This window comes from Bos grunniens, chromosome 7, assembly GCF_055505025.1.
Source record: "Bos grunniens cultivar Pamir isolate PY7600 chromosome 7, Bosgru_T2T1.0, whole genome shotgun sequence".
In the NCBI taxonomy this organism is placed as follows: Eukaryota; Metazoa; Chordata; class Mammalia; order Artiodactyla; family Bovidae; genus Bos; species Bos grunniens.
Window position 1 is genome coordinate 44,068,562 of NC_141171.1, and position 23,430 is coordinate 44,091,991.

General features: G+C 59.2%; 1 protein-coding gene across 5 annotated transcripts; it reads right to left on the reverse strand.

Moving 5' to 3' along the window:
* Positions 1-2,622: 2,622 nt before the first annotated feature.
* REXO1 (RNA exonuclease 1 homolog) lies at positions 2,623-21,912 on the reverse strand. 5 transcript variants are annotated; one of them, XM_086411525.1, is made up of 17 exons: positions 21,616-21,896; positions 20,118-20,173; positions 10,847-12,561; positions 9,978-10,082; positions 8,928-9,138; positions 7,146-7,309; positions 6,901-7,032; positions 6,700-6,823; positions 6,096-6,209; positions 5,849-5,986; positions 5,582-5,695; positions 4,945-5,018; positions 4,638-4,748; positions 4,114-4,229; positions 3,859-3,997; positions 3,596-3,716; positions 2,623-3,511 (listed from the first exon to the last, which is right to left on the reverse strand). In XM_086411525.1, the coding sequence occupies exons 3-17, from the start codon at positions 11,699-11,701 to the stop codon at positions 3,423-3,425; spliced, it is 2,607 nt and encodes an 868-aa protein (XP_086267651.1). In that variant the 5' UTR covers positions 11,702-12,561; positions 20,118-20,173; positions 21,616-21,896; the 3' UTR covers positions 2,623-3,422. The 5 variants fall into 5 exon arrangements, 4 of the variants coding, with proteins under 4 accessions (XP_086267651.1, XP_086267652.1, XP_086267653.1 ...); XM_086411526.1 differs by lacking the exon at positions 21,616-21,896 and adding an exon at positions 21,003-21,228; XM_086411527.1 differs by lacking the exon at positions 21,616-21,896 and adding an exon at positions 20,520-20,965.
* Positions 21,913-23,430: the final 1,518 nt, after the last annotated feature.

A 23,430-nucleotide genomic window follows, 5' to 3' on the forward strand; every position in this document is an offset into this window, starting at 1 on the left:
CACTCTCTTCTTTCACTTTCATCAAGAGGCTCTTTAGTTTTTCTTCGCTTTCTGCTATAAGGGTGGTGTCATCTGCATATCTGAGGTTATTGATATTTCTCCTGGCTATTTTGATTCCAGCTTGTGCTTCATCCAGTCCAGCATTTCTCATGATGTACTCTGCATATAAGTTAAATAAGCAGGATGACAATATGCAGACTTGAGGTACTCCTTTCCCAATTTGGAACCAGTCTGTTGTTCTAAGTCCAGTTCTGACTGTTGTTTCTAGACCTGCATACAGATTTCTCAAGAGGCAGGTCAGGTGGTCTGGTATTCCCATCTCTTTAAGAATTTTCCAGTCTGTTGTGAATGACAAACCTAGACAGAATGTAAAAAAAAAACAAAACAGAAACATCACTTTGCCTACAGAGGTCCGTACAGTCAAAGCTATGGTTTTTCCAGTAATCATGTATGGATGTGAGAGCCGAACCATAAAGGCTAAGCCCTGAAGAATTGATGAATTTGAAAAGTGGTGATGGAGAAGACTTTTGAGAATCCCTTGGACTGCAAGGAGATCAAACCAGTCAATCCTAAGGGAAGTCAACTCTGAATATTCATTGGAAGGACTTAGGCTGAAGCTGGGAGAAGGAAATGGCAACCCACTCCAGTGTTCTTGCCTGGAGAATCCCAGGGATGGCGGAGCCTGGTGGGCTGCTGTCTATGAGGTCGCACAGAGTTGGACACGACTGAAGCGACTTAGCAGCATGATGGAGCTGAAGTTCCAATACTTTGGCCACTTGATGTGAAAAACTGACTCATTGGAAAAGACCCTGATGCTAGGAAATATTGGAGGCAGGAGGAGAAGGGGATGATAGAGGACGAGATGGTTGGATGGCATCACTGACTTAATGGATATGAGTTTGAGCAAGCTCCAAGAGATGGTAAAGGACAGGGAAGCTTGGTGTGCTGCAGTCCATGTGGTCACAAAGAGTCAGATGGGTCAGAAGTCAAAGTATTCTCCAGTACCGCTTTTCAAATGCATCAATTCTTCAGGACTTAGCCTTTATGGTTGAACTCTCACATCCATGCATGACTACTGGAAAAACCATAGCTTTGACTATATGGACCTCTGTCAGCAAAGTGATGTTTCTGTTTTACATTCTGTCTAGGTTTGTCATTTACAACAAACTGTGGTCGCAATGGACACGGGGGCAAGTCCTTTAGTGGTGGAATCTTGTAAAGCTTGCATTCGGTGAGGTGGGTTGGACCTGGTTGAAGCTGGGTGGGCCCACAGGGTTGGGGAGAGGCTAGAGGTAGAGGAAGGATGCTGGGGTGTTAGATAATCAGGAATTGAGTCTGAGCCATGGGCCTGGGTTCTCTTTCATTCATCCCATTTCAATTCAATGAGCATCTCCTATGCACAGGTAGAGTGTTGGGTGTCTGGCTGGGGAAGGCTGTTAGAACCACTGAGACCATCCTACCAGGAAGCAGCACAGAGGGTTGCAGCCTGGAGTTTGCCTACCCAGCACTCAGGTAGGGGTCCGGGGGCCTTCCTGGAGGGGGCAGGGGTGTGAGGCAGCGATGAGGTTTGGGCAGCATTCAGGCCAGAGGTGGGGTACTTGGATCAGGGTGGGGCAGTGTGTGGGGGGCACTACTAAAGGTAGGGTCCTCTTAGGAGGGGCAAGTTTGAGGGTTCAGGGGAGGTGATTAAGCTGTTTTTCATATTCTTTTGAAGAACCTTCTGAAGAACAGAAATTAGGAAGGTACTTCCCAGCTTTGGAGTCAGTCTCTCCCCCTGGCCAGCTGTGACTGAACAGGCCAAATCTACCTGCCTGTCCTGCCTTCCAAACTGATGTTGGGTGAATGAATGATGGAGTGGAGACAGAACCCAGAAGCTGACCGCCCCATCAGAGCAGCAGCCTCCACCCCCATTTCTTGGGAAGCCCTACACATTGAGCAGCATCCTGCTCTTCCAGCCCCATCCAGGGCTTACTGAGAAACACCCTGGGGAGGGGCTTGGACAAATTGCTCCAACAGCCTCCAGGAGACACCACCACCAGGCGTGCACCTATGCAGAGGGCATTTGGTATTCAGCACCCCCCTTCCCACATGGTGACAAAAGGGAGTTTCCCAAGCAGGCAGATCTGGTTTGCAAAAGCTCTTCGGCCTCTGTGAACCAGCAGTTTTGGCAAGCTGAAAGCTTTCGTCCCACCCCCAACTTGACCCCCTCCCCTGCATCCAAAAGCCCCTCCCCCAGCTGCCCAAGGCTTCCCTGGGGTACTCGTGCTCTGGGGAGGGGGAGAGGGATGGAACCCACACAGCAATGTCCTTCGGAGACATGCTTGCATCCTGTATTTAGAAAACCACTCCTTGTTCAAAAAAAGGGGGGGGAAAGTCAATAGGTCACTAGAACATGGGTCATAATGGGTCCCAGAGGGTCAGGATGGCCAGTGGCTGGTGGCAGGGGCCTGACTCTTGGCTGCTGGCTGTAATCACCAGCACTGGGAAGGGTCTGGAAACATGGGGCCCTGGGTCCACGAGGGAGAGCAAGGTCCTGACATCCGCCCCCAACTAGGGGTGAGTGACCTCCACTGTGCATGGAGACCCACACCTGGCACCAAGAACACGACATGTCACAAGCTCTAAAATCCATACAAACATTTATTCTGCCCCTGCCTGGGGGTGGGGAGGGGATCTTGGAAGGGGGTGCTGTGGGGCTTTACAGAGAGCCCCCAGGGGAGGGCGGCGCTCTGGCGGGAGGACAGTGTCCAGAGGCCAGTAGGCCCTAGGGTTTCCAGAAGGCGAGGTCTGGGGGGCTGATGGAGGCGCTGGATTGGTTACCAGAAGCCCCAGGGTCCAGGTAGGTTGGGGAGGCCAGATCCCACTGTCCAGGCCCAGGCTAGGTGGAACTCCCAGGTCCTGGTGGCCTTTGGGGCGCCAGCTGCACTCCCAGCTCCACCCCCACCCCCCAGGAGGGAAGGCAGCACCGGGGTCTTGCTCCTCCGGGTGGGGAAGACAACTGTCAAGTCATCAGGTTTAAATTCAAAATAATAAAAATAACAATACAAAATAAAAAGACAAACCCCTGTCACAAACAAACCCTTGACAAGCCTGCCACCCCCGCACCCTCCACCCACAAGAAGGGGCACCAGCAGGGCCTGTGGGGGTGGCAGGCCGGCCCCGCCCGTTGAGTCAGCAGCAGTCTGAGGACAGAGGTCAGGGGCAGAGGCGGGGACGGGCAGGGGCGCGGAGGGGCTCAGGGCTCCAGGGTCGGTCTCGGCGCTGGGCTCTCTGCCGCCAGCTCATCTGGTTCTCTCGGTTTTCTGTGTCTTGGCGACGTGGACAGGGTTAGCTCTCGAGATTTATTGCACTGTTTTGGAAGAGGCCTGGGGTAGAGGACGGGCCGGGGCTGTGGGAGAGGCGAGCAGGCAGGCAGGCGGCGGTCACCGCTTGGTCTTGGCGTCTTCTCGGATCTTCCAGATCACCAGGTGCATGCAGGCACTGGCATCCTCGCTGGAGCTGTGCCCGTCCACTGCAGGCAAATGGGTGTCAGAGCCGGGAACCTGCAGCCCCCATATCCCCCAAGGCTCCCACGTGCCTGTGCCCCAGCACTCACCATTGTCCTGGATGATCTGTCTGAGGTAGTCGGCCATGAGATTCCGCAGGGAGCGCTTGTAGGGGAGGCCCAGGCGATGTGGGAATAACACAGACGTGTCCACCACGGTGCTGTGGATGACCTGCAGGCAGGTGGGCGGGCGGTCAGGGAGGGTCCCAGAGGGCACGCCGGGGCCTGGCCTCAGATTCCACAGCTCCCTCCCTAGATTGAGAACAATGGGCCCCAGCCGCCTTCTGGGAACCAGGATGGAGGGGACAGGGTACCTTCAAGGCCAGCAGGTCGCTCTCCAGACTGTGACCGATGAGGACGGTGTCTGAGCTGAACATGCTAAGCAACACGGCCTGGACATCCCGGAGCGAGATGCTCGTGTCTGCAAGGTCAGCCTCAGTCACTCCTGAAAACCTGGGTGGGAGGAAGGAGGCATTATGGAGCTGGGAGGCCCCAACCTGGGGCCGGGCGGGGACTCGGCTGCAGGCAGGGGGTTGGGCCGTGGTGGGGAATGGGCAGAGGACGCGCACCTAGTGTTATAGTCGACAATCTCGTTGTCTGGCCTGACAAAGGTGTCATACACAACCTGGAGGTCCGTGTCCACCACTGTGACGCGCGTCAGCTCCAGGCCATACGTGGTGTAGGACTGTGGGGCCAAGGGACACGCCTCAGACGGCGGGTCCCGACAGCCCTTCCCGCTCCACAGCCCAGGGTCCCTGAGCCCCATACGCGGCAACTCAGGCCCCACTTTTAGATACAGAACCCATGCCAGAGGCCTTCCAGGGGCTTCTCTGGGGGGTCAGAGAAAGATAAGAACATGGGTGCCCTCCCCGCGCCAAAGCTGAGCCAGGGGCTGTGTTGTGCACCAGGCCCTCAGGCTCAGGTGCTGGCCAGGCTGTGACATGAGCTCGGGGGAGAGGTGGACTCACTGCCAGACACCCTCTTCTTCTGACGCCAGCACAGCCTGAGGTTCTGCAAGAGGGACTGGGAAGCCCCTCCCAGGCAGCAAGCCCCCCAAGGGCTGAGGAAGTTCAGGGTAGCCGGGCCCACTCACCATCTCACAGTCGAGGGCGTAGACTCCTGGATGCGCATCTCCTGAAAGCTCTTTCTCAAAAGTCTTCACAAACCCTTCCAAGTTTTCCTTCCGGCCATCCTGCACATGTTGCTTGGGGTGGAAGGAAGGGAAGATCAGGTTGTGGACTCGGAAGGGCAAGGCTGGGCTCAGGGGCTGGGCTGTGCTGGCAGCAGTCACGGACTGTCCTTTACCCAAGGTCCCCACACCAGGCGGGAAAATCAAGTACAGGAAAAGGGAGGCTTGGGGCCAGTGCTCCCCAGGACAAGGAATGACCCAGGACACTTACCTTGGCGACCTGACAGCCGGTAGAGCCTATGGCAGCTGAGCAGCATGTATACTGAGTCTCCCAGCCACCGGCCACTATAAACAGATGCGGTCAAGCAGGTCCACCCAATGCTCCGGCCCAGTCTAGAACACTCGGTCTGCCTGGTGGGCAGGGGCTTCCCAGGCCCCTTCCCTAGGGGAGCGCCAGGCCCAACCAGGGCGTGAGGGGCAGAGACACCTGGCAGACCCCATCCCACCCTCACCCAGCACTAGTTCTCCTCACTAGGCAGTGAGGACGAGCTTGGTGTGGCCCCAGGGAGGCTTGCCCACCCAGAGAGGGTCTTGGGCAGCCAGCGGGCAGAACTTAAGGAGCCCTGTATGTGCCCGTGAGTGGGAAATGGCCACACTGACGACAAAAGGAAGCAAGCAGCCACAAGACAGGATGAAGCCTTGGTTCCCTTGGGCTAAACTGCCCCTGTTCTTCAAAGGCAACAGGGGTGGAAAGGGCACCCGGTGGGTGGGGCCGGAGACCTTCCTTTTATGAATGCTGTCACGGGAAGCCCTTTGTATTATTTTTTCCATAAAAACCCACAGTGGAAAAAAAGTTATAAACAATCAGAGCAGGTGGCCAGCCCAGCCCAGCCCGGCAGGGGTCTCACCTCGGTTCCTGCGGAGCCGCCCCCAGTGGTAGTAACACTCCTCCTCACGCACGCAGCGGCCAGAGGAGGACACGAGGTACTCAGCGCCGCAGCGGCAGCAGATCCTGCAGGAGGCTACCAGGTGGGGGGGTGGGGGTGGGGTGCATCAGGCCAGCCTGCCTGGCCCTAAACTCTGTGTCCATACCCATTGGCTGGAACACTCCCTGTCCCCAGACGGCCCCCTCCCCAGCCCCCCGACCCCAGGGTGATGGTGCAAGAAGTACTCACAGTCCTTGGGTTTCTTCTCCTCGGCTGTGAAGATGACGGCGCCACCAGGCTTCTCGGGGTGCGGGAAGGGGTAGCCATTCTCCTTGAGCTGGCCCTCCGTGAGCAGGTACTCCTTGAGGCGGCTGTACAGGGCGGCCCCTGGGGACACGAGAAAGGTGGTCAGCCCACGGCCACACTGGGGCCACACTAGGGCCCTGGGAAAGAGGGCTGAGAGCTGCCGGGGAAGCCCTGCAGGAGTCAGGCTCACCTTTCAGATCCTCCACACGGGGGCTGCTAGGGCGGCTGAGCGAAAAGCTGGTCCTGGCAGCCAACTTGCCCCCCAGCACCACTTCATGGGACACCACCCTCCGGCCGCTGGTTTCTGGAAGAGGGTAGTGAACACAGTTCAGCCTGAGTCCTTCCAAGTGCTCCGCTCCCCAAAGAAGGGAACAGCCTGACCTCCTGTGACCTTAACTCTTTGGGGACCAGTAGGCTGCCTGGAAGCCTCTTCCCCTCCCCGGGGTCTTCCCCGCTCAGAAGAGAAGGGCAAGACGTCTACATGGGAGGAGGAGGGGGCTGGCCTGCGGCAGACAAAGTGCAGAAGGCGCTAATGCATCCTTTAAGAAGCTTAGAAGTACCCTCCTGCCTCAAGCTTTTGAAGAGCCCCCCCCGCCCACCGCCATTAGCAGCGGCCCCACAGCTCACTGAGAAGGACAGTTAACAGTGAGAGGAGGCTCTTTTGAGGGCGCAGGGCCAACGTTATCCTCCACAGGGGCCAGACAACCGGGCACGGCAGAGCCTCTGTCTGACAGCCTCCTGACGGGAGGGGGGCTGCTAAAGGCCGAGGCCTGGGTCTTTTGGACATGACTTACTGTTGAGACCAGCTCCGGCACCCGGTCCCAGGCCGCGCAGCTTCTTGAGGGTGTTCACAGCCACGTTCAGGTAGATGTTCTTGCTGGGGCTGCGGTCGTAGGCTACCTTCTCCTCGTTGAGCGCCTGTGGGAGGACATGGACTCAGCCCCACTCGGCCCCGCCTCCCATCATCCCCCAACTCTCCCACCCTCACCACGCACCTTCTCTATGGCTTCCTGGTTAGAAGAGCAAAACTTGAGGCACTCTTCAATAAACAGGTTGAGATACCGCTGGCGGATGACAGTAGGGACTTTGCCCCCGAACTCTTTTGGGATAATGGGCTTCTTTAAACTCTAGAGAAAGAGACCAGCAGAGGGTGGCAGGCTTGCTCCCACCTGGCCCTGGCCTGGCCCAGCTCAGGGTCGACTCAGTTAAAGGGAGACAGCAGGCAGTACCGAGTGCTCACCTGTAAGGACGGGCTGTGTGCCACACGCTTCGGGGCCATGGTGGTGGTGGTCTTGGACGCCATGCCCGACAATGTGCGCGTCTTCAGGGGCTGGCTGCCTGGCTCGGGGCCGCTGGGGGGCTGGCTGCTGCTGGCCGAGAGGGTCCTCTTGGCGCCTGTGGGGGCTGTGGGGGGACAGGGGCCATGAGAGCAGGAGGAGAGCACGCCCATCACCGAGCTGCAAAGCACCAGGCGGCCGCGGCCGTGGAGCGCCAGCAGGACATGCATCTGGGAGCACAGAGGGAGGGTCCGGGGTCGGGCCCGAGGGCTGTGAAATGACATCAGGCTCTATTGGCTTTCAGGTAAGTCCATCGAGGGGGTGGGGGCGAAAATGGGGCTTCGGAGGCCAGCTCAGGCAAGGTCACCGCCAGGGTGGTGCGGCGAGTGGTGGGGGGTGCAGGGAGCCTCTGCCACATGTTCCGGCCCCCGACTCCAAGGCATGGAAGTGTGAGGGACGAAAGGCCCTGGCTCCCGGGCTGAGCACCAGAGCATGCGGGTTGCCCCCGGCCCGCTCATTGTGACCAGCCGGCTGCCTGCAGCCACCCCAGTGTTCTGCCGCTCCCCTTGATGAGGTCACAAACCAGACAGAGGAGGGGGCCACCAGCAGGGCTGTCTCCAAGGGCCCCAGGCGGAGCAGCAGCTGGCAGTGAGGCTGGGGAAGGGGCATGGGGACAGAGTGAGATCACCAAGGAGTGGACAGAGCGGTGACCCAAGCCTGCCCACAACAGGCTCAGCCATGAGGGAGGTGAGCTGGCCACCAGCCTCGTTTCTAAGGATGCACACTTCTCAGTGACAGGAGCGCTTTCAGGGTTATGTAGAGTAGGAGGCATCGGCAGGAAAGTACTCCTGAGGCTTGGGGAAACCGCCCTGCCGCCAGAGTGCAGGCAGTGACACCACCACAGAACTGTCCTAAGTCAATGGAGATGACCAGACAGCCAAGAGTAAGGTTACGCTTCTGAATGTGCGCCTCAGGGCCACGGTTCAATGCTCTCTCCCTTCCTGTCCCCTCGTGCCCTGCCGGAGATGGACTGCATGGTCGCTGGGAGCTGCACCTCAGGCACCCTGAGGGGAGGGCCAGGAACGCCGAGGGCTTCTCCTATGGGAGGCTCTAGCACCAGGAAACCTAAAGAGCCTTCAGAAACCTGGAGCTGTCTCCTCGAGGGGTTTGGAAGCAGCAGCAAGGACACCCAGGGAGTTAGTCAGACAGCAGGGTCTCCTACCCAGGGAAGCCCAGTTCTCTGCATCTGGATGAGCCTTCAGGGGCTGCACAACCCTGCTCCCTTTGCACGCCTAAGCCCCATGCTTATAGCACCATTGAGGTGTAACAACTTTAAGACAAGCCCAAGTTAGAGGACAGTGGCCTCAGGGTAGGAGGGGAGGAAACTCAGGCCCAACCCCTACCCCAGATCCACTGGTTTGACTGGAGGGTTGAGGGCCTCCAGAGCCACCCCCTCATTAACACCTTGTAAGGTGCCACACCTGGGTGGGAGCCTCCTAGACCAGGCCGGCAGGGGAGGCGTGGAGAGTCACTCTCAGTCTGGGGACAGACAGGGAAGGGAGGAAGCCACCCTCGGACTCCCCAGGATAGCCCCGCCCAGGCACCTCCCACTAGCATCGGGGCTGCTTCACAGATAAGCATAGACATCCAGCCAGCACCGCTCAAGGCCACAGCCCCCGGCAGAGCAGGAGCCAGGCCGGGGCTCTCCCTGCTGGTGGCAGCATTCCCCAGCCTCTGGGACCCACCTGCAGCCAGGAGGGGGTTGGGGACATGGGCGATCCTCCGCTTCTCTCCTGGGGCGGAGATGTGGACAGAGCTTGGCTTCTCACCCAGCTGCTGGGCGGCCTGGAGCCAGCCGGCTGACTCCCTCTGCGCCTGCTGGGCCCGTCGGTAGCACACCTCCTGGGCGGTTGGGGGCCGGGCAGGGGGTGCAGGGCCTCTCCTAGTGGGCTCCACCTAGGTGAAGAATTCCAAGTCCAGGACGCTCTGGATCAGAGGCCAGAACAGGCCTTCCAGGGCATCAGGACAGAGGTAGCACTGCAGGATGGGGCAGGCCAGCCCAGGGACCTTCTCCTGGGCGGGCAGGTGCCCTGGAGGGAAGCAGCTGGCCTTCATCTGAGTCTGCTGACCGCCTGGACAGAACCAGCTGGGTTTCCTCCCAAGTGTGCTCATACCCAGGCAGGAACCAGCTGGGCGCTTCAGCACTCAAATTCACCATGACGCTCCACTCTCCCCAGCCCCATCCGGCCCTGCCCTGCTGGCTTCTGTGTGCCCAGTCCCCTCAGCCCTTCTGTAGGCACAGGCTGTGTGTTCCCACCCACCCGTTAAGATTATATCCTGCTCGATCCAATCTTCTCTGAACGGTACTTTCAAAATGCCCAGCAGGGTGCAGAGGGACTGATGAGTGGATCACCTCCATTTCTCTCTTCTGCCCCAGCCTTCCGAGTGCTGGCTCACTGACTAGCCCCACGGTGACTGACAACTCATCCTGTCTGTACACTACAAGGGAAGAACCCTAGGCTCAGAGATGTGGCAGCACTTGCCCAGGATCACAGACCACCTCCGAACTGGGGCTGGGCAGTGTGACCCTGCTGGAGGGCTGCCCTCACCTGGCTCACCACGCTCGGGGCTTTGCCCCCCAGCACTAAGCACACCTTGATGACCGGATATGGATCCTAAGAACTGCTCTGCAGGACACGAGCAGAGCCAGAGGCCCCAGCAGCAAGGGAGCGTGAGGAGGCCCTGCCTCTGTAGATGGGTGCCCATTCCTTCAGGACCCAGAGGCAGACACTTACCTCCTTGCCTTGCTTGGAGAGGTGAGAAATCCTCCTCTTCTGCCCAGGAAACAGTGTGGTCAGGCCTGAATGCCCCTTGTCCTCAGTCTTCTCCTCCTTAGAGGGCTGAGACACAGATCTGTCCCTCAGCGAGCCCACCCCACATCAGCCACAGCTCTTCCACTCGTCCTGGCCTGGGGTACACCCAGGCCTGAGACAGGAGCAGATGGGAAGACACTAACTGGCTGCCCGGCTGGAGAAGGGGTTTCAGGGTTCTCACCTCCCCCCAGAACGTGCACAGGCCCTGCCTCCAGGTGAGGACACAGACTTGGCACCTTGGGCCCACCTCTCAAGGTCCCCAGAGGGTGAGTTCTGCAGACCACCCAGCCCACACTTCCGCCCACCCAGCACAGGGACCGGTGCAGGTTCACAATTGTGGGAATGAAGGAAGAAATGAGAAAAGCAGAGGGCCAGGAACAGGGATGGGCACTAAGGAAGGGGGAGCAGGGGGTGGGGCAAGGGTCCCACTAGGGATACCCCTGCAGCTGCAGGTTGCCTGTGGGACTGGCTGTGCCAGCTTTGTTCAGAGCAAAGGTCCCTCTGGTGGTGAGGTGGGGACACTGCAGCAGGAAACCAGAAAGGTGGAGGCTGGCTGAGTTTGGGGGTCTGACAGGGAGGAGAGGGGAAAGGAGGGGAATGGGGGCTGCAAGGAATAGGGAAGCGGTGAGAGAGGTAGGAAATAAGCAGGATCAGGAGCGGGCAAGTGGTAGCCATCCAGGGGTCTGAATTATGAATGAGTTGCGAGGCTGGTGCTGAGAAAGCCATCTCCACTGGGTGCCGGGACTCTGGTCACAGGGAGTCAGGGAGGTGCCTGGCTTGCCTGCCCTCACCTGCCGGGCCAGGCGGCCCTTGTCCTCAGTCTTGACAGCCGTTGACTCGTTGAAGATGCGCAGGCACTCCTCCATGGGGTCAGAGTCAAAGTCAACCTCCTTCTCCAGGGCCGAGTAGTCCACATCAGAGCCCGCCCCCGAAGAGGACGAGGAGGAGGGGGGTGGGGAGGCCTTGAGGCGCTTGGGCGGCCCCCGCGCAGCCGACAGGCCCAGGCTGGAGTCCGAGTCTGAGTCCGAGTCCGAGCTGGAGCTGAGGCTGGGGGGAGCGAGAGGCCGGGTGGCCGGCGTCTGGGGCCGCGGGTCCTCGTCCTCACTCTCATCCCCGAAGAGCTCAGCATGGCTCAGGGTCCGCCTGGGCAGCTTGGGGGCGTCCCGGGGGGCGCCCTCGTCCAGCGAGAGGGCCTTCCTCTCTGCCAGCTTCCCTGACAGGGTCTTCCCAGCTATCCTATCTGATGGTTGGCAGGCTGCCCCCTGTGCGGGGCTCAGCAGCGGTCCTGGCCATTCTGGTCGGCCTTTCCCTGAGCTGGCCACCGGAGTGGCTGAAGATGGCTTTTTCTTGGTCCCTTGGGGCCGCTCTGCTTTGTGCCTGGGGCTGCCGGCCTGCGGGCCCCTCCTGTCTGCAGCGGACTTCTCAGCCGGCCTCCCTCGTGCACCATCCTTACCCTTATCTGTCTTCCGGACACTGTCCTTGTGGCTGGCGGTGGGTGACACCCCACTTTTCTTCTTAGGCCTCCCCTCCTTGGGGCTGCTGCGCTCTGGCGCAGCCCTGGCTGGTGAGCTGGGCTTAGCCAGGGGTGGCCTGCCCGGGCTCCGAGGGGGTGGCCCAAGATCCTCTACGTCACACTGCACCGCCATCTCCTTGGTCTCCCGAAGGCTGCCCTCCTCCAGTTCAGGGCCCTCCCTGGAGCCCGGCTTCCCTGGGGCCTTGCTCTCAGCACCCCCTTGAGCTCTTGGGGGGCTGGTGGTGACAGATTTGTCACCTGGAGCGACAACAGCGTCATCGTCCGAGTCCGAGAACCTGGCGTCGCAGCTGCCAAAGGGGTCACAGGGCTTCTTGGGTGCAGGTGTGTAGGGCTCGCTGCCACGGGAGCTCCGGGGCCGCTTGGGGGCCCTTTCGTCCTTGGTGCTGGCCCTGCTGAGCAGGCGGGCAGAGAAGTTGGACAGGGGGTCATACTCCAGGTCTGTAGACGGCTTAGAGTTGTCCACCACGTACTTGCTGCTGGAGACAGGGCGGCTGTACCGCCGGGGCTGGCCCACGGCCTTGGGGACATACTCCAGGGCGCCGCCACCCCCTCCACCATGGCCCTGAGCCCGGTCTGGCGAGGCCAGTGAATACTTGCAGCCAGGCTCAGCGGTGGCAGCCAGTGGGGTGGGCTGATAGCTGGCATCAGGGCTCAAAAGGCCATGGCCGCTGGGGTTGTAATCGAAGGACAGTGGGAAGGCGTCCCCGTCCAGGCTGGTGGCGGGGCAGGCAGCAGGGCCATGAGGTGCCAGGACGGGGGCCTCGGCTGAACCGCACTCCCGGGCTGTCTCCAGGAGCTCCTGGTAGCGCCTCTGCTCCAGCTCCACCTCAGAGCGCACGGCCTCGATGGCCTGGTTGACCAGCTCCAGCTCCAGGATGTCTGAGCGGGAATCAATGCCTCTGCCCAGGGCGCCATTCTCCCTCTGTGCAGGGGGCTTGGGCAGCTCAGGGTTGTACGGGTCATAACCAAGCCCTGAAACGGAGAGGAGAAACAGCCATGAGCAGGCTGGTGCAGCAGCGGCCACCTGAGCCAGTGACCAGCCACTGCCTAATCCCAGGCCTTGACCCTTGGGGCCAGCAGGGAAGAGCAGAGAACCAGCCTTTCAGAACCTGCCAGGGCCAAGTCTACAGCTGACTGCACAGAAGCTCTGGAAGCAAATCAAGGGTCCTGGAGGGTTCCTCTGTGCAGGTCCTGCCACCAAGTGGGGTGTGGGGCACAGAGCCTGGGGTCTTCCTGACCTGGAACATGGATGGTGAGGTCTGGGGAACTGGGCAAGGGTGGGCTTTCCACATGGCTCAGCCCACGCTTAAGCCATACCACACAGCTCCCTGAAGCCAGGGGGGCAGGAGGACACTGGCAGAAGGCCGGATAGCCAGCCAGCCAGGGCCAAAAGCACAGGGCACAGAGCCGTCTGACTTGGGGGCAGGGAGCAGAAGGTGGGCCCGACACAGCCCACCCAGAGCAGCGGGCAGACATGCACAGCCCTGCCTGGTGACTGTGCCTTTAAGGCTCTGTCCTCCCACAAGCTTTCTCGCCCACAGAAAAATCCACCGGTGGCGCATATACCAGTGAGGACATGGAAAGTCCTGAAGTGTCAACTGTGAGGAGGTGGCAGCTGGGTGTACGCAGAACATGGCAAACTTCACAGGGGAAGCAAGGCATACTGTCCCCAGAACGATGCCCAAGTTTAAGATGTTCAGACAACGCGTGACATTGGGGAAGCACAGTGGGGTGGACGACAGGGCGGGCATGGGACACACTCATGTCTGCATCGGAACAGGGGTGGCGGGGCAGCTGGCGGGCAAGTGGCTGCTGTTACTGACCCGCCTCCAGGGTACATTACACAGGAACAGCCGAGCACCACACAAGCTGGCAGGGACCTCACAGAAGACTCCCTTATGGACAAAGGTGCAAAGCTTCTCCGTAAGGTGTGAGCAGGTAAAGCCCAATGCTCCCAAAAGTGAGTAACTAGATTCAATTGTTTCAGAATTTAAAATGGTTTCTGGTTAGAACGTCTCCCAGACACGAGTCTGTGAAACTCTGAAGAAAAAGTGACTTGTTCTGATGCCCTGTGCTTGGCCATGCTCCAGGAGCCTCAGGATGGAACCAACTGTGCCCCCACTCTGGGCCTCTGACCTCCAGAACCGCCAGAGGAAACCCTGTGCTCTTCTAAGGTACCTGGTGAGGAGGGCTCTTACTGTAGAAACCCCAGGAAACGCAAACACCCTTGAGAGGGGACGCATAGGAGAACTGGCGCTGCTGCAGGACAAGGGTGGGTAGCTGGGCTGCTAGACGACCAGGGGGCCAGGGGTGCAGGTTCCATCACAGACCTACTGTCCAGCTTTTACCCTGGAACCTATTTCTCAAGTGACACTTGAGAGGACGTGTGTGTCTGTGCTTCAGACCACCCCAGACACACCCAGCCTGCAGGTTATAGACAGGGTGGCAAAACCAAGTCGCACAGGCCACAGCGGGACTGGGTGCTGGTGACTGGTCAGAACACACAGGCACTTGCCCCTCTGCCCCAGAAGAGGTTCAGGATGAAGCGACCATCCAGAGGTCCAGAAACCCCCAAGGGCAGGATCCAGGACCCTCCCCACAGCTGACCCTAACCCACAGCGGGCCCACAGGCACTACCACAGACCCACCCCAGCCACTTGCGGCCCATGCGAACAGAAAAGCCAGTGCTCTCTCCTCTCCTCGAAGTCTTGGTTGCCCAGCAGAGTGGAGGGCCTAGAACACAACCTAGGCATGTCAGCAAGCGGTGGACTGGGTCCTGCAAGTCTTGGGGGACCTCCAGCCCCAACCCCCCTCACTCCCTGACCTCCCTCCTCCTGAGGCTGAGATGGCTCCCAGTAGCAGGGCTCATCTGGGGGAAATGCCCCTCACCCCGGAGGGAGTGGGGTTCTAATGGATGGAGGTCCTCCCCACTCTGACCAGCTCTGGAACATGCGGCAATGTGCCCCAGCAACACAGAAACCCCCCGGAGTGCCTCATGCCCTTCTCATGCCAGAGTTCAGACCTCTGCACTTCACGGTGTGACAGGAATCCCATCACAAGCAAGCCTGCACTTGGGAAGCAAGGAGAGGAAGGAGGTGCCCAAAGGGCCAGGCCACAAGTAAGAAAGAGGGTGGCAGGCTGCCAAGGCCCCAGGGGGCCCGCTGGGCACCCTGATGGGGAGAGGAGCTCCTGCTCTCTGATGAAGGCCTGCTCTAGCGTCAGAGGGCTTTCTGAGGGCAGTACTCCCTCCACTTCCTGCAGCCTCCACGGCCCAACACTCAGACTCTGAAGAGAGTAAACCCCTGGCCAGGCCCAGCCCCCGAGATCTGGGCATCCCAGAGCCCTGCCGAGGTGGGATGTTTCAGTACCAGGGAGGCTCCCTCTCCACACCCCACCATGCTAAATTGAAAAAAAGAAAAGAAACATCCCCAGAAGAAAGCAGAGGGTCTAGGTCAAGACCCTCCCCTCTAAGCCTCAGCGTCCCTGAGGTGACACAAGGCTGCAGGTCTAGGCACATCAACCACACAGCTGCTGGGGCTCGGCCGCAGCCCCTGCAGCTCAGAAGTGTGTGGGGCCCAGAGTTTGACCCCCATGCTCCTGCTGAAGCTTCTGGAGGCCTCTAGGGGGAGGCAAGTAGATGGAGAAGGCATTTGTGATGCTACCTAGCCCCCACCCCACCCTGCCTCAAGGGACCAGCCCTCAGGGGACCAGGAGGAACTGGAGAAGCCAAGCGACAGGTGACCCTCAAGAGGTGGAGAGGGGCCGTGGCGCCGCAGAAGCACCTTCCCATTAACAGGGAGTTAATCTGGCTGGAAGCCAAAGGGCGCTCCTTCGGGGTTTGTACCAGGGAAGAATGCCTTTGGTAAACAAGACTAATTGGCTGTTTTTCAGCAAGGGGTCGACTCTCAAGCTGACTGGGAAACCTCCTGGAAGGCCTGGCTGCTGGGGTTACACTCTCAGGAGAAGTTCCTGCCCCAGACCCAGGGCAAGAAATGGGCTGGCAAGCGGGGCCACCACGGAAGAGACACCCTAGGGAGGCCCCTGGCAGCTCCTGGGCTGTCCCCGTGCCCGGTCTTTGTGTGCCAGCCCTCTCCTGGTCTGGCACCCAAGGCCGCTCTCCCCGTGACCTGGTCCCAACATGCCCTGGTCACCAGCTCCAGGTGGCCAGGCATCCAGCATGGCAAAGCCAAGGCCAGCTGTCCCATCTCCAGCCAGGAACACACACGGCCACAGTGCTCAGGGAACAAATCACCCAGAGCTCACTTTGGGTGGAAGGACAGTGTGGGGTGGCAGCTGCCCCAATACCTCTGAGCCCTGTCCTCTGCTCCCCCCTACCACCCTCAATTGAGGAAACACTCTGAAGACAACTGGCCCACAGCTCCAGCTGCAAGTGCAGTTAATGAGCAGACAAGTGGGCAGGAAGGCCTCACTGGGAGGCACGGGCCCCAACCCAATCGACTCTAACTCTGAGGCCTTCCCCTTTAATCCTCACGCCCATCCTGCCTGCTTTGGCCCCACTCACAGAGGAGGCTGGGACTGGGGCAGTGCCATACCCCAAAACCCTGGCTTCCCTCCCCAGACCAGAAGACCCAGTGCCACCTGATTCTCTACGGTCCAAAGGACTCTCCACCACCCCACCTTCCCCTTACGCCTCTGCCCCCCATCAACAGACGATATGCACATGGCAGTGCCACCCCCTACTTTGTGCCCTGGTTAGACAACAGTGGGGACTCTTTCGCCTCAGGGGATGGTCACAACCCAAGGGGGCAGGCCAGGGAGTCAGGAAGGGACAGGCACCATCCCTGCTACATGAGAGATGAGTAGGACAAAAGAACCAGTCAAAGGAGAGCAATGAGGCCCACTCCTTCGGCAGGAAGCTGCCCAGGCGGCAGAAGCCTCGAAGGCAGAGAGAGGACTATCAGCTTCCAGACACCAGGCAAACTCCTATTCATCCCTCAAAAGCCAGCTCAGCAACCACTTGGCTGCGGATACTTGCCCGACATGTTGCAACCACAGGTGCCAATGGCTCGCTCTCCTGGATTCTGGCCCAGATATGTCCTGCTGGACACTCCTTCCCTCCCAGAGGCTCCCAGATGATCTACAGATGAGTACTGAATTCAGACAGACCCGAAGAGCCCTAGAGGATGCCAGAGCCAGCTCCAGATTTCACAGCTGACTCAGAGGCTGGGTGGACCATGCCTGTGTATCTGTGCCGAGCTCACAGCTAAGATGGCCAAGCCGCCCTCCCCGCCACCCCACCCCCTCCACCACCACCCTCCACGAGTGCTCAGGTCCGTCAGCCACCCATCCTGCTCCCTACACTTTTCTGTGCTTCCAACCCTGCCTGCCACCTGTGCAGATCGCTTGGGGCAGGGTCAGCCTTCACAGAAAGCCTCAGCCATGGACCCATCACCCTAAAACGACTGGCACAGTTTTTGCTGTGAGTTAGATCACACTGACAGAAGTCAACCTTCCACACGGGCACGGCTTCGACACCAACAAACCAAGTTCCTGCACAACCACTGTTCAAGTCCAGTGTTCTGGTCATGGGGATTCTGAGGGAGGAGCCGGGGCAGAGGAGGATGGCAAGGCAAGCATACTGCGCAGGACAGCTGGGTGAGACGGGAGAGGTGCACTGCTTATTGAGAGGCCTACCTCAAGACCCCACCTGGCAGAAGGGGTGGCCAAGGCTGAGGCGGTGACACTGAGCAGTGGGAGGCTAGGCTCCTCGCACCAAGGAGGACACTGCCCCAACGCCTTCACCTGAGGCTCTACTCCGCCTGCAGGGCTGCAAGCCTGCCATGGGGCTTGTGCCTCCCCTCTGCCGTACACTCTGGGGATGGGGTGCACTCAAGCATCTTGCATAGCCCCTGAGCTCGCCGGGCTGCTGTGCTGTCCTCGCTGATCCAACCCTGGCGCTTGGGCTGCTCTGCCTCTCACCTTGGCTCCCGGAGGAGCTGGGGCGGGAGGGGTGGGGGGGATTGGTGTGGCAATTCTCGGGGTGGTGCTCTCTCAGCAGGCCAAAGCCGGCTCTCTCAGCCCATCCTCAGATACAGAAACAGGCCAGGGCTGGGACACTGTTCAGGCTCCTCCATCTCGTTTGGCAGCACTGACACTTGGAGCTGGACAAGGCCACATGTGTGCAGGGAAAGGGAACTGCCCCGGGCACTGTGAAGTGCTGAGCGCCATCCCTGGACACCCCTTTTCCCTACCCCCCCCTCCCCCAGTGCCAGGAGCCCCCTCCATCCTGACAACCACAGATGTGTCCCCAGGAAGGTCAGTGTGAACCCCAGGCAAGACACTGCTTTGCTGACACTAAGCAGAGAACCCTAAAAATGCCAAAAAAAAAACCCCCAGCTCTGGGGGCAGCTGTATCCTTATTCAAATGGCCCAAGCCTGGATCTGGGCAAGAAGGCCAGTCTAGAAAGCTCCCCAGGTGCTTCAAGAGGGGCCACCAGGTGTGGGAACCAGAGGCACAGGGCAGGCCTCGCACCTCGCTGGGGTTTCTGCAACCTTGACAGAAGGACCCAGCTCCCCAAAAGGGCAGGGTTACAAGTACAGGAAGGACAGACCATGTCCCAGGCTGGGAGGAGGCACAGAAAGCCCGCTGATGCGGGAGTGGGGACATCACCATATACAAGACGCACCTCCTTTGACTTTCCAGTGTTCTCCTGTATGTTTAAAATGAACATTACTCCGAGACCAAAAAAAAGGCACTCTAAACAGAGATGACTTAGCTGGGATTGGACACTGCCTCTGAAGACAGGGGCTGCACCACCCACTGAACTTAGACTGCCCTCATCCTGGAGTAAGAAAGGGATTCGTGCTGCTCTGAAAAGCCACAGTACCTCTCCTCCACTCCCTCTTCACAGAGAAGTCAAGAACAATGGAACAATGGAACCACCCACCGGATGGCAGTGCAGGCTCCTCCCCTGGGAGGTGGCAAGCCTGGGTCCCGAGCCTGGTGGCCCAGCTCCCTTGGCTGAGCTGCACCTGTGCACACAGCTCCCCAGGATGGGTGGGAAGGTGAGACTGATGACCCGGGTCTTCTCCAGGGTGCTCCTGCCCCCAGGGAACACTGGGTGAAGTCTGGGGACACCTGTGCTTATTAAGACTGGGGGACTCCTGGCATCAAAGAGGTGGGGCCAAGGAGGCTGCTCCATCCTGCACAGAGCCCAGGATATCCCCCCCTACAGCCCCCCATCAGTTTCTGGCTTTATTCATGGCTCCACCGTCTCCCGACAAAGTCAGAGGCCCTTGACAGGCCTGACCCAAGACCACACCTGGCGGTAAGCTAGGGAAGCCCTGGAGGTAGTCAAGTACCCGGCCAGACCTTCAGATACATAGGTGACACTGCTCTTTCCTGGGCTTTCTCTCCCAGGAAGGGTAGGAAAGGGTGTGTATGGCTCATTCAGGAAGAGAAAGCACCAAACAGAAGAACACTTCCCTTCTGTCTCTGAGCACAGCCATCAGGGCAGTGGGGAGTCATGCCCTCGTGAATCCCGCTGGCCCCCAGCCCATGGGGAAGGCAGTGAAGGGCTACTGCCCCTTCGGAAGCACACACTTCTCTGGCTACACTCTCCCTTCCCACCTGACTCCTGGCCCTTAGCATCCCTTAAGAAGCAAGGCTTGCTCTCAGGACACCAGACCACAAGGGTCCCCCAGGGGCCCAATGTGAGACCCAGGCGAGCTGGGGCCACCCTGCCTTCCAGCACAAGTCAGGGCTTCCTTCGGCCGGTCTTTGGGAGATTTCAGTGCTCAGGCCCTGCAGAATGGGTAAGGCCCTTCCCCAGGTCTCACTGCTGCCTCTAAGCCTTGGGACACAGCACTGAGCCCACACGTGATGGGCACCCAGGTGCCCAGCAACAGGAAGTGAGGGGGCAAGGGCCTGACCGCCCTGATCCGACCCCAAGAGGCGCACTTACCAACCATGCGTACACAGGTGCGTAGCTTCCCCTCTCTGGACCCATCTCCTTGTCTGTAAAATTGGGACAATTGTCCCTCCCACCAGTTAAGAGTTATGAATAAAGAGCATGCCTGAGGGTGCACGGGAGTAACTGGGCAACCCCAGCAGAGCATGGGGGTGGGGACCCTGGAGCACAGGAGGGCGGATCTAAGGGCCAGAAAGAACGGGATGGGCCCTACATGGGCCTCAGGGGGCCGGGAGACCAAGGCCGGAGGTGCTGGAACCCCTACATCCTGCCTGTAGGCAGTCAGTACCATCTGCATCCCTGCCCAGCCCACCCTGGCCAAGCATCTGCTCTTGGGCCATGTCAGTCTGCTCACAGGGGGACCCAGACAAAATCTGGCCTGTGGCTGCAGCCTCTCCAAGCCCCACAGGAAGTGTGCCTGTCAAAGTCCAGAGCAAGGGGGAGTTGAAAGGTGTTGGGGGGGGGGAGTCACACCTGAGCCCGTCAAAGAGGAGGAAACAGCATCAAAGAGGTCCCACAGCAAGACAGAGGCTGAGCTGCAGGAAGAGCCCCACCCGCCCCACCAGAGGAGAGGAGAAGAGGACTGCTTGTTCTCACCTGCAAAAGGAAAATGTAGACACACTGGGGTCAGGGGTAGGCAGCTGCACTTTTTCCTGCGGGAAAGCGAAGCAGACAGGACCACATCACCAACGGGTTCTCAAAAATGACACTTTGGGAAACTGGCCATTTGTGATGCAGGAAGACATCAAGAGACCAATGAACTTGGAAGAACACACAAGAGATAAATCAGCGCTCTCAGACGGCTGGAAGTCAACCTGCGGGCCTGCAGACGAGTCACTACCCAGGGTCTGAGGGAGCCGGCCTGCCCCTAGACATAAGGGACTCTTTACAGAACATCATGCAGACCGCACCAGCACGTCAAAAGATGGAGCGAGAAAGTGCACCGGGGCAGGGTGGCCCCCAAGGAGCGTCCCACACTCAGGCCTAAAGCTCAGGCACCTGTGGGCACAGCTGTCTTCCTTCCTTGAGGGAAAGTTTCCAAGAGCCAGGCCGGTGTCCCACCCAGGTGTGCAGCCTGACCTTGAACGATGGCATGTGGGCGGCTGATGCAAGGCCAATGGACCAAGAAAAATTTAGGGTGGAAATTTGAGACAATTCTTTTCTTCTCCTTTTAGGGGGTGGGGGAAACAGGCCTTCATACTAGCAAGGGTGCTTCTCAAGTAAAAAAGCTCTGAGATGAAGATCTGTATCTTAGGCAGAGAGGATAACTGAACAAGGAAATCTGGGTCTGATGGAAAGAGGGAGCCAGTCCCCGAGAACAGGGGCTACAACCGGAGCCTGAATTCCCCTGAAAGGAACGACACACATCCTCCCTGTGGACCTTTCCTTGTGATGCCCCTCTTTTTACCCCCATTCTTCATGTCTCTGCTCAAAGCCTACAGCTCCTAAGAGAAACAGTGCCTGCCTCCTGGCAGCTCTCACCTGAACTCTGTGACATTGACAATCACCACGCAGAGAGACGCGCAGCCTCTGAACGTCCTCTCGGAAGTCTGCCCCCATCCCAACACACACACACACGCAATCAATCAGGTTTGACTCCCTCCCTGACCCTAGTATGACACACAGGGCTCGACACCCAGTCAGTGAGCTCCTAAACAAGACCCTCTCGACTCCGCTGTTGTCAACAGGGGCGGCCACGAGCAGAGGTGCGGCGGGGGAACGAGCGCGGAAGTAAACAACGGCTGCAACCAACACCCCGGGCCGGGGAGGGGGCGGGAACGGTTCCCCCGGCAGGAGTCCCGAGCCTGTTGACCAGTGCTGGCCGCGCTCTTTTCCCGACCCCCACTCGCTTCACGCTCGCGACACCACTAGGAGGGCAGGTCCTCTCGTTTAAGTTTTACACTCGCGAAAACGCAGGCATAGAGGACCCGAGACCGGCACTGGGCTCTGGGGTGGGTGACCCCGGCTTGGAGGGACGTCGCTCGCGAGTATACAGGGAGAGAGCTGAGCGGGGAACGGGAAACCGAGGAAGCCTGGGCGTTGGGGTCCAACCCTCGACGGGGAACCGAACTCGGAGCGGGCAGGCAGACATTACCTGCTGCGGGGGACACCGCTCCACCTTCGCCGGGCGCGCCCGGGCCCCGGGCCCCGCGGTGCCGGAAGTGGCAGTAGGGCCGCCGGCAGGGTCCCCCGGGCGCCCCAGCCCAATAGGGGCAGTCGATGGCCCGGAAGAAGCCGGTGGAGCGTAGCATGGTCCGTCCCGCGGCGGCGCCCCGGCCCGGAGCCGCCGGGCCCCCGGGCCCCCTCACTGACGCCGCGGTCGCCGCCGCCCGCGCCTCACGGACCCCGCCGCCGCCGCCATCTTGCTCCGAGGTCCCCGGAGGCCCCCGGGATGCTGCCGCAAGGGACCCCGGGAGCGGCTGCCCGAAGTGCGCCTGATCAGAAATGCCTGCTCCCGCGGGACCGAGACGGATCGCAGGCCCCTGGTCTGAGACAGATGGCCCCCAAGGGAGGGATAGAGGACACAGGCTGCCCTGTCTGAGGCCTCAGAGCGCCTCGCTGGCGCCTCCGCCGGGTCCTCTAGCAGCAGCAGCGCCATCTTGAGCCCCAGGCCCCTGCGGCGCCAGGGCTGTCCAAGGCGCGCCTGATCCCAAAAAAAAAAAAAAAAAAAAAGCTCCTCACTGCCCCGCTACGGCTTATTTGCATTCAATTTGCGTTTTATTAGCTTGTCTTCCTAAGGCGCCCTCTGGTGGTCTATTGGAGTTCTGCATATGCATCTCAACGGCGCCTGAGTTACCCACCCAGTTCAGGCTGTGAAACTCAACTCTGCCCGGGTTGACTCGCGGTAAGTGCTTCATTTCTCCCACCTGAACACTTGCGGCAGTTAAATATCCAGGTACACCAGAGGAGACCTGTTCCGATTCATTCATCGGTCTACCTAATATTTGAGCACCTACTGTATATCAACGCCATGCCCCAAAGTATTTTATCCAGTTACCAGATGATGGAAATTTCAGTGGTTTCTGGTTTTTGCCTTTGGTGAATTGTGCTACTGTGAACATGCATATATAGGTATGTGAGCACCAGTTTTGTTTCAGTACTAGTTTTTCAAATGGTGTAAATGTGTTTGTTGCCCGTTTAAAAAGTTGTGAGAGGACTTCGCTGGCGGTCTAGTGGTTAAGACTGCGCTCTCAATGCAGAGGCATGAGTTTGATCCCTGGTCAGGGAACTAAGATCCCAAATGGCTGCACGGTGCAGCCAGGAAAAAAAAAATTGGGGGAAATGTTGCAAGAAAAACTACAATTTCCAGGCTGTCCACCATCTGGCAATTACCAAGGATCCCCCTGAGCAGGGGATAGTCTTTTTAGGTCACCTCCCACTTATAGCCCACTTTTGTCCCTACCTCAGCACCTGGCCCTGCAGACACAGAGGCTTGAGACCCCCTCACCCCCCGGGATCTCTCGTTGTCTCTCCTCCACTGCCAACAGTGGGGTGGGCTCCTGAACAAAGCAAATATCCTCACCCTGGTGGAGGTAGTGTCTACATGTGGACAGACAACAGGAAATCAGTAAGTGAGATATCACAAGTACAAGGTGAAAAGTGCTATGGGGTGGGGAGAGTAGAACGGAGTAGGAAGTTCAGTCTCTCAGTTGTGCTCGGCTCTTTGTGACCCCATGGACTGCAGCACGCCAGGCTTCCCTGTCCATCACCAACTCTCGAAGCTTGCTCAAACTCATTTCCGTCTGGTTGATGATGCCATTCAACCATCTCATCCTCTGTCGTCCCCTTCTCCTCCTGCCTTCAATCTTTCCCAGCATCAGGGTCTTTTCCAATGAGTCAGTTCTTCGAATCAGGTGGCCAAAGTATTGGAGTTTCAGCTTCAGCATCAGTCCTTCCAGTGAATATTCAG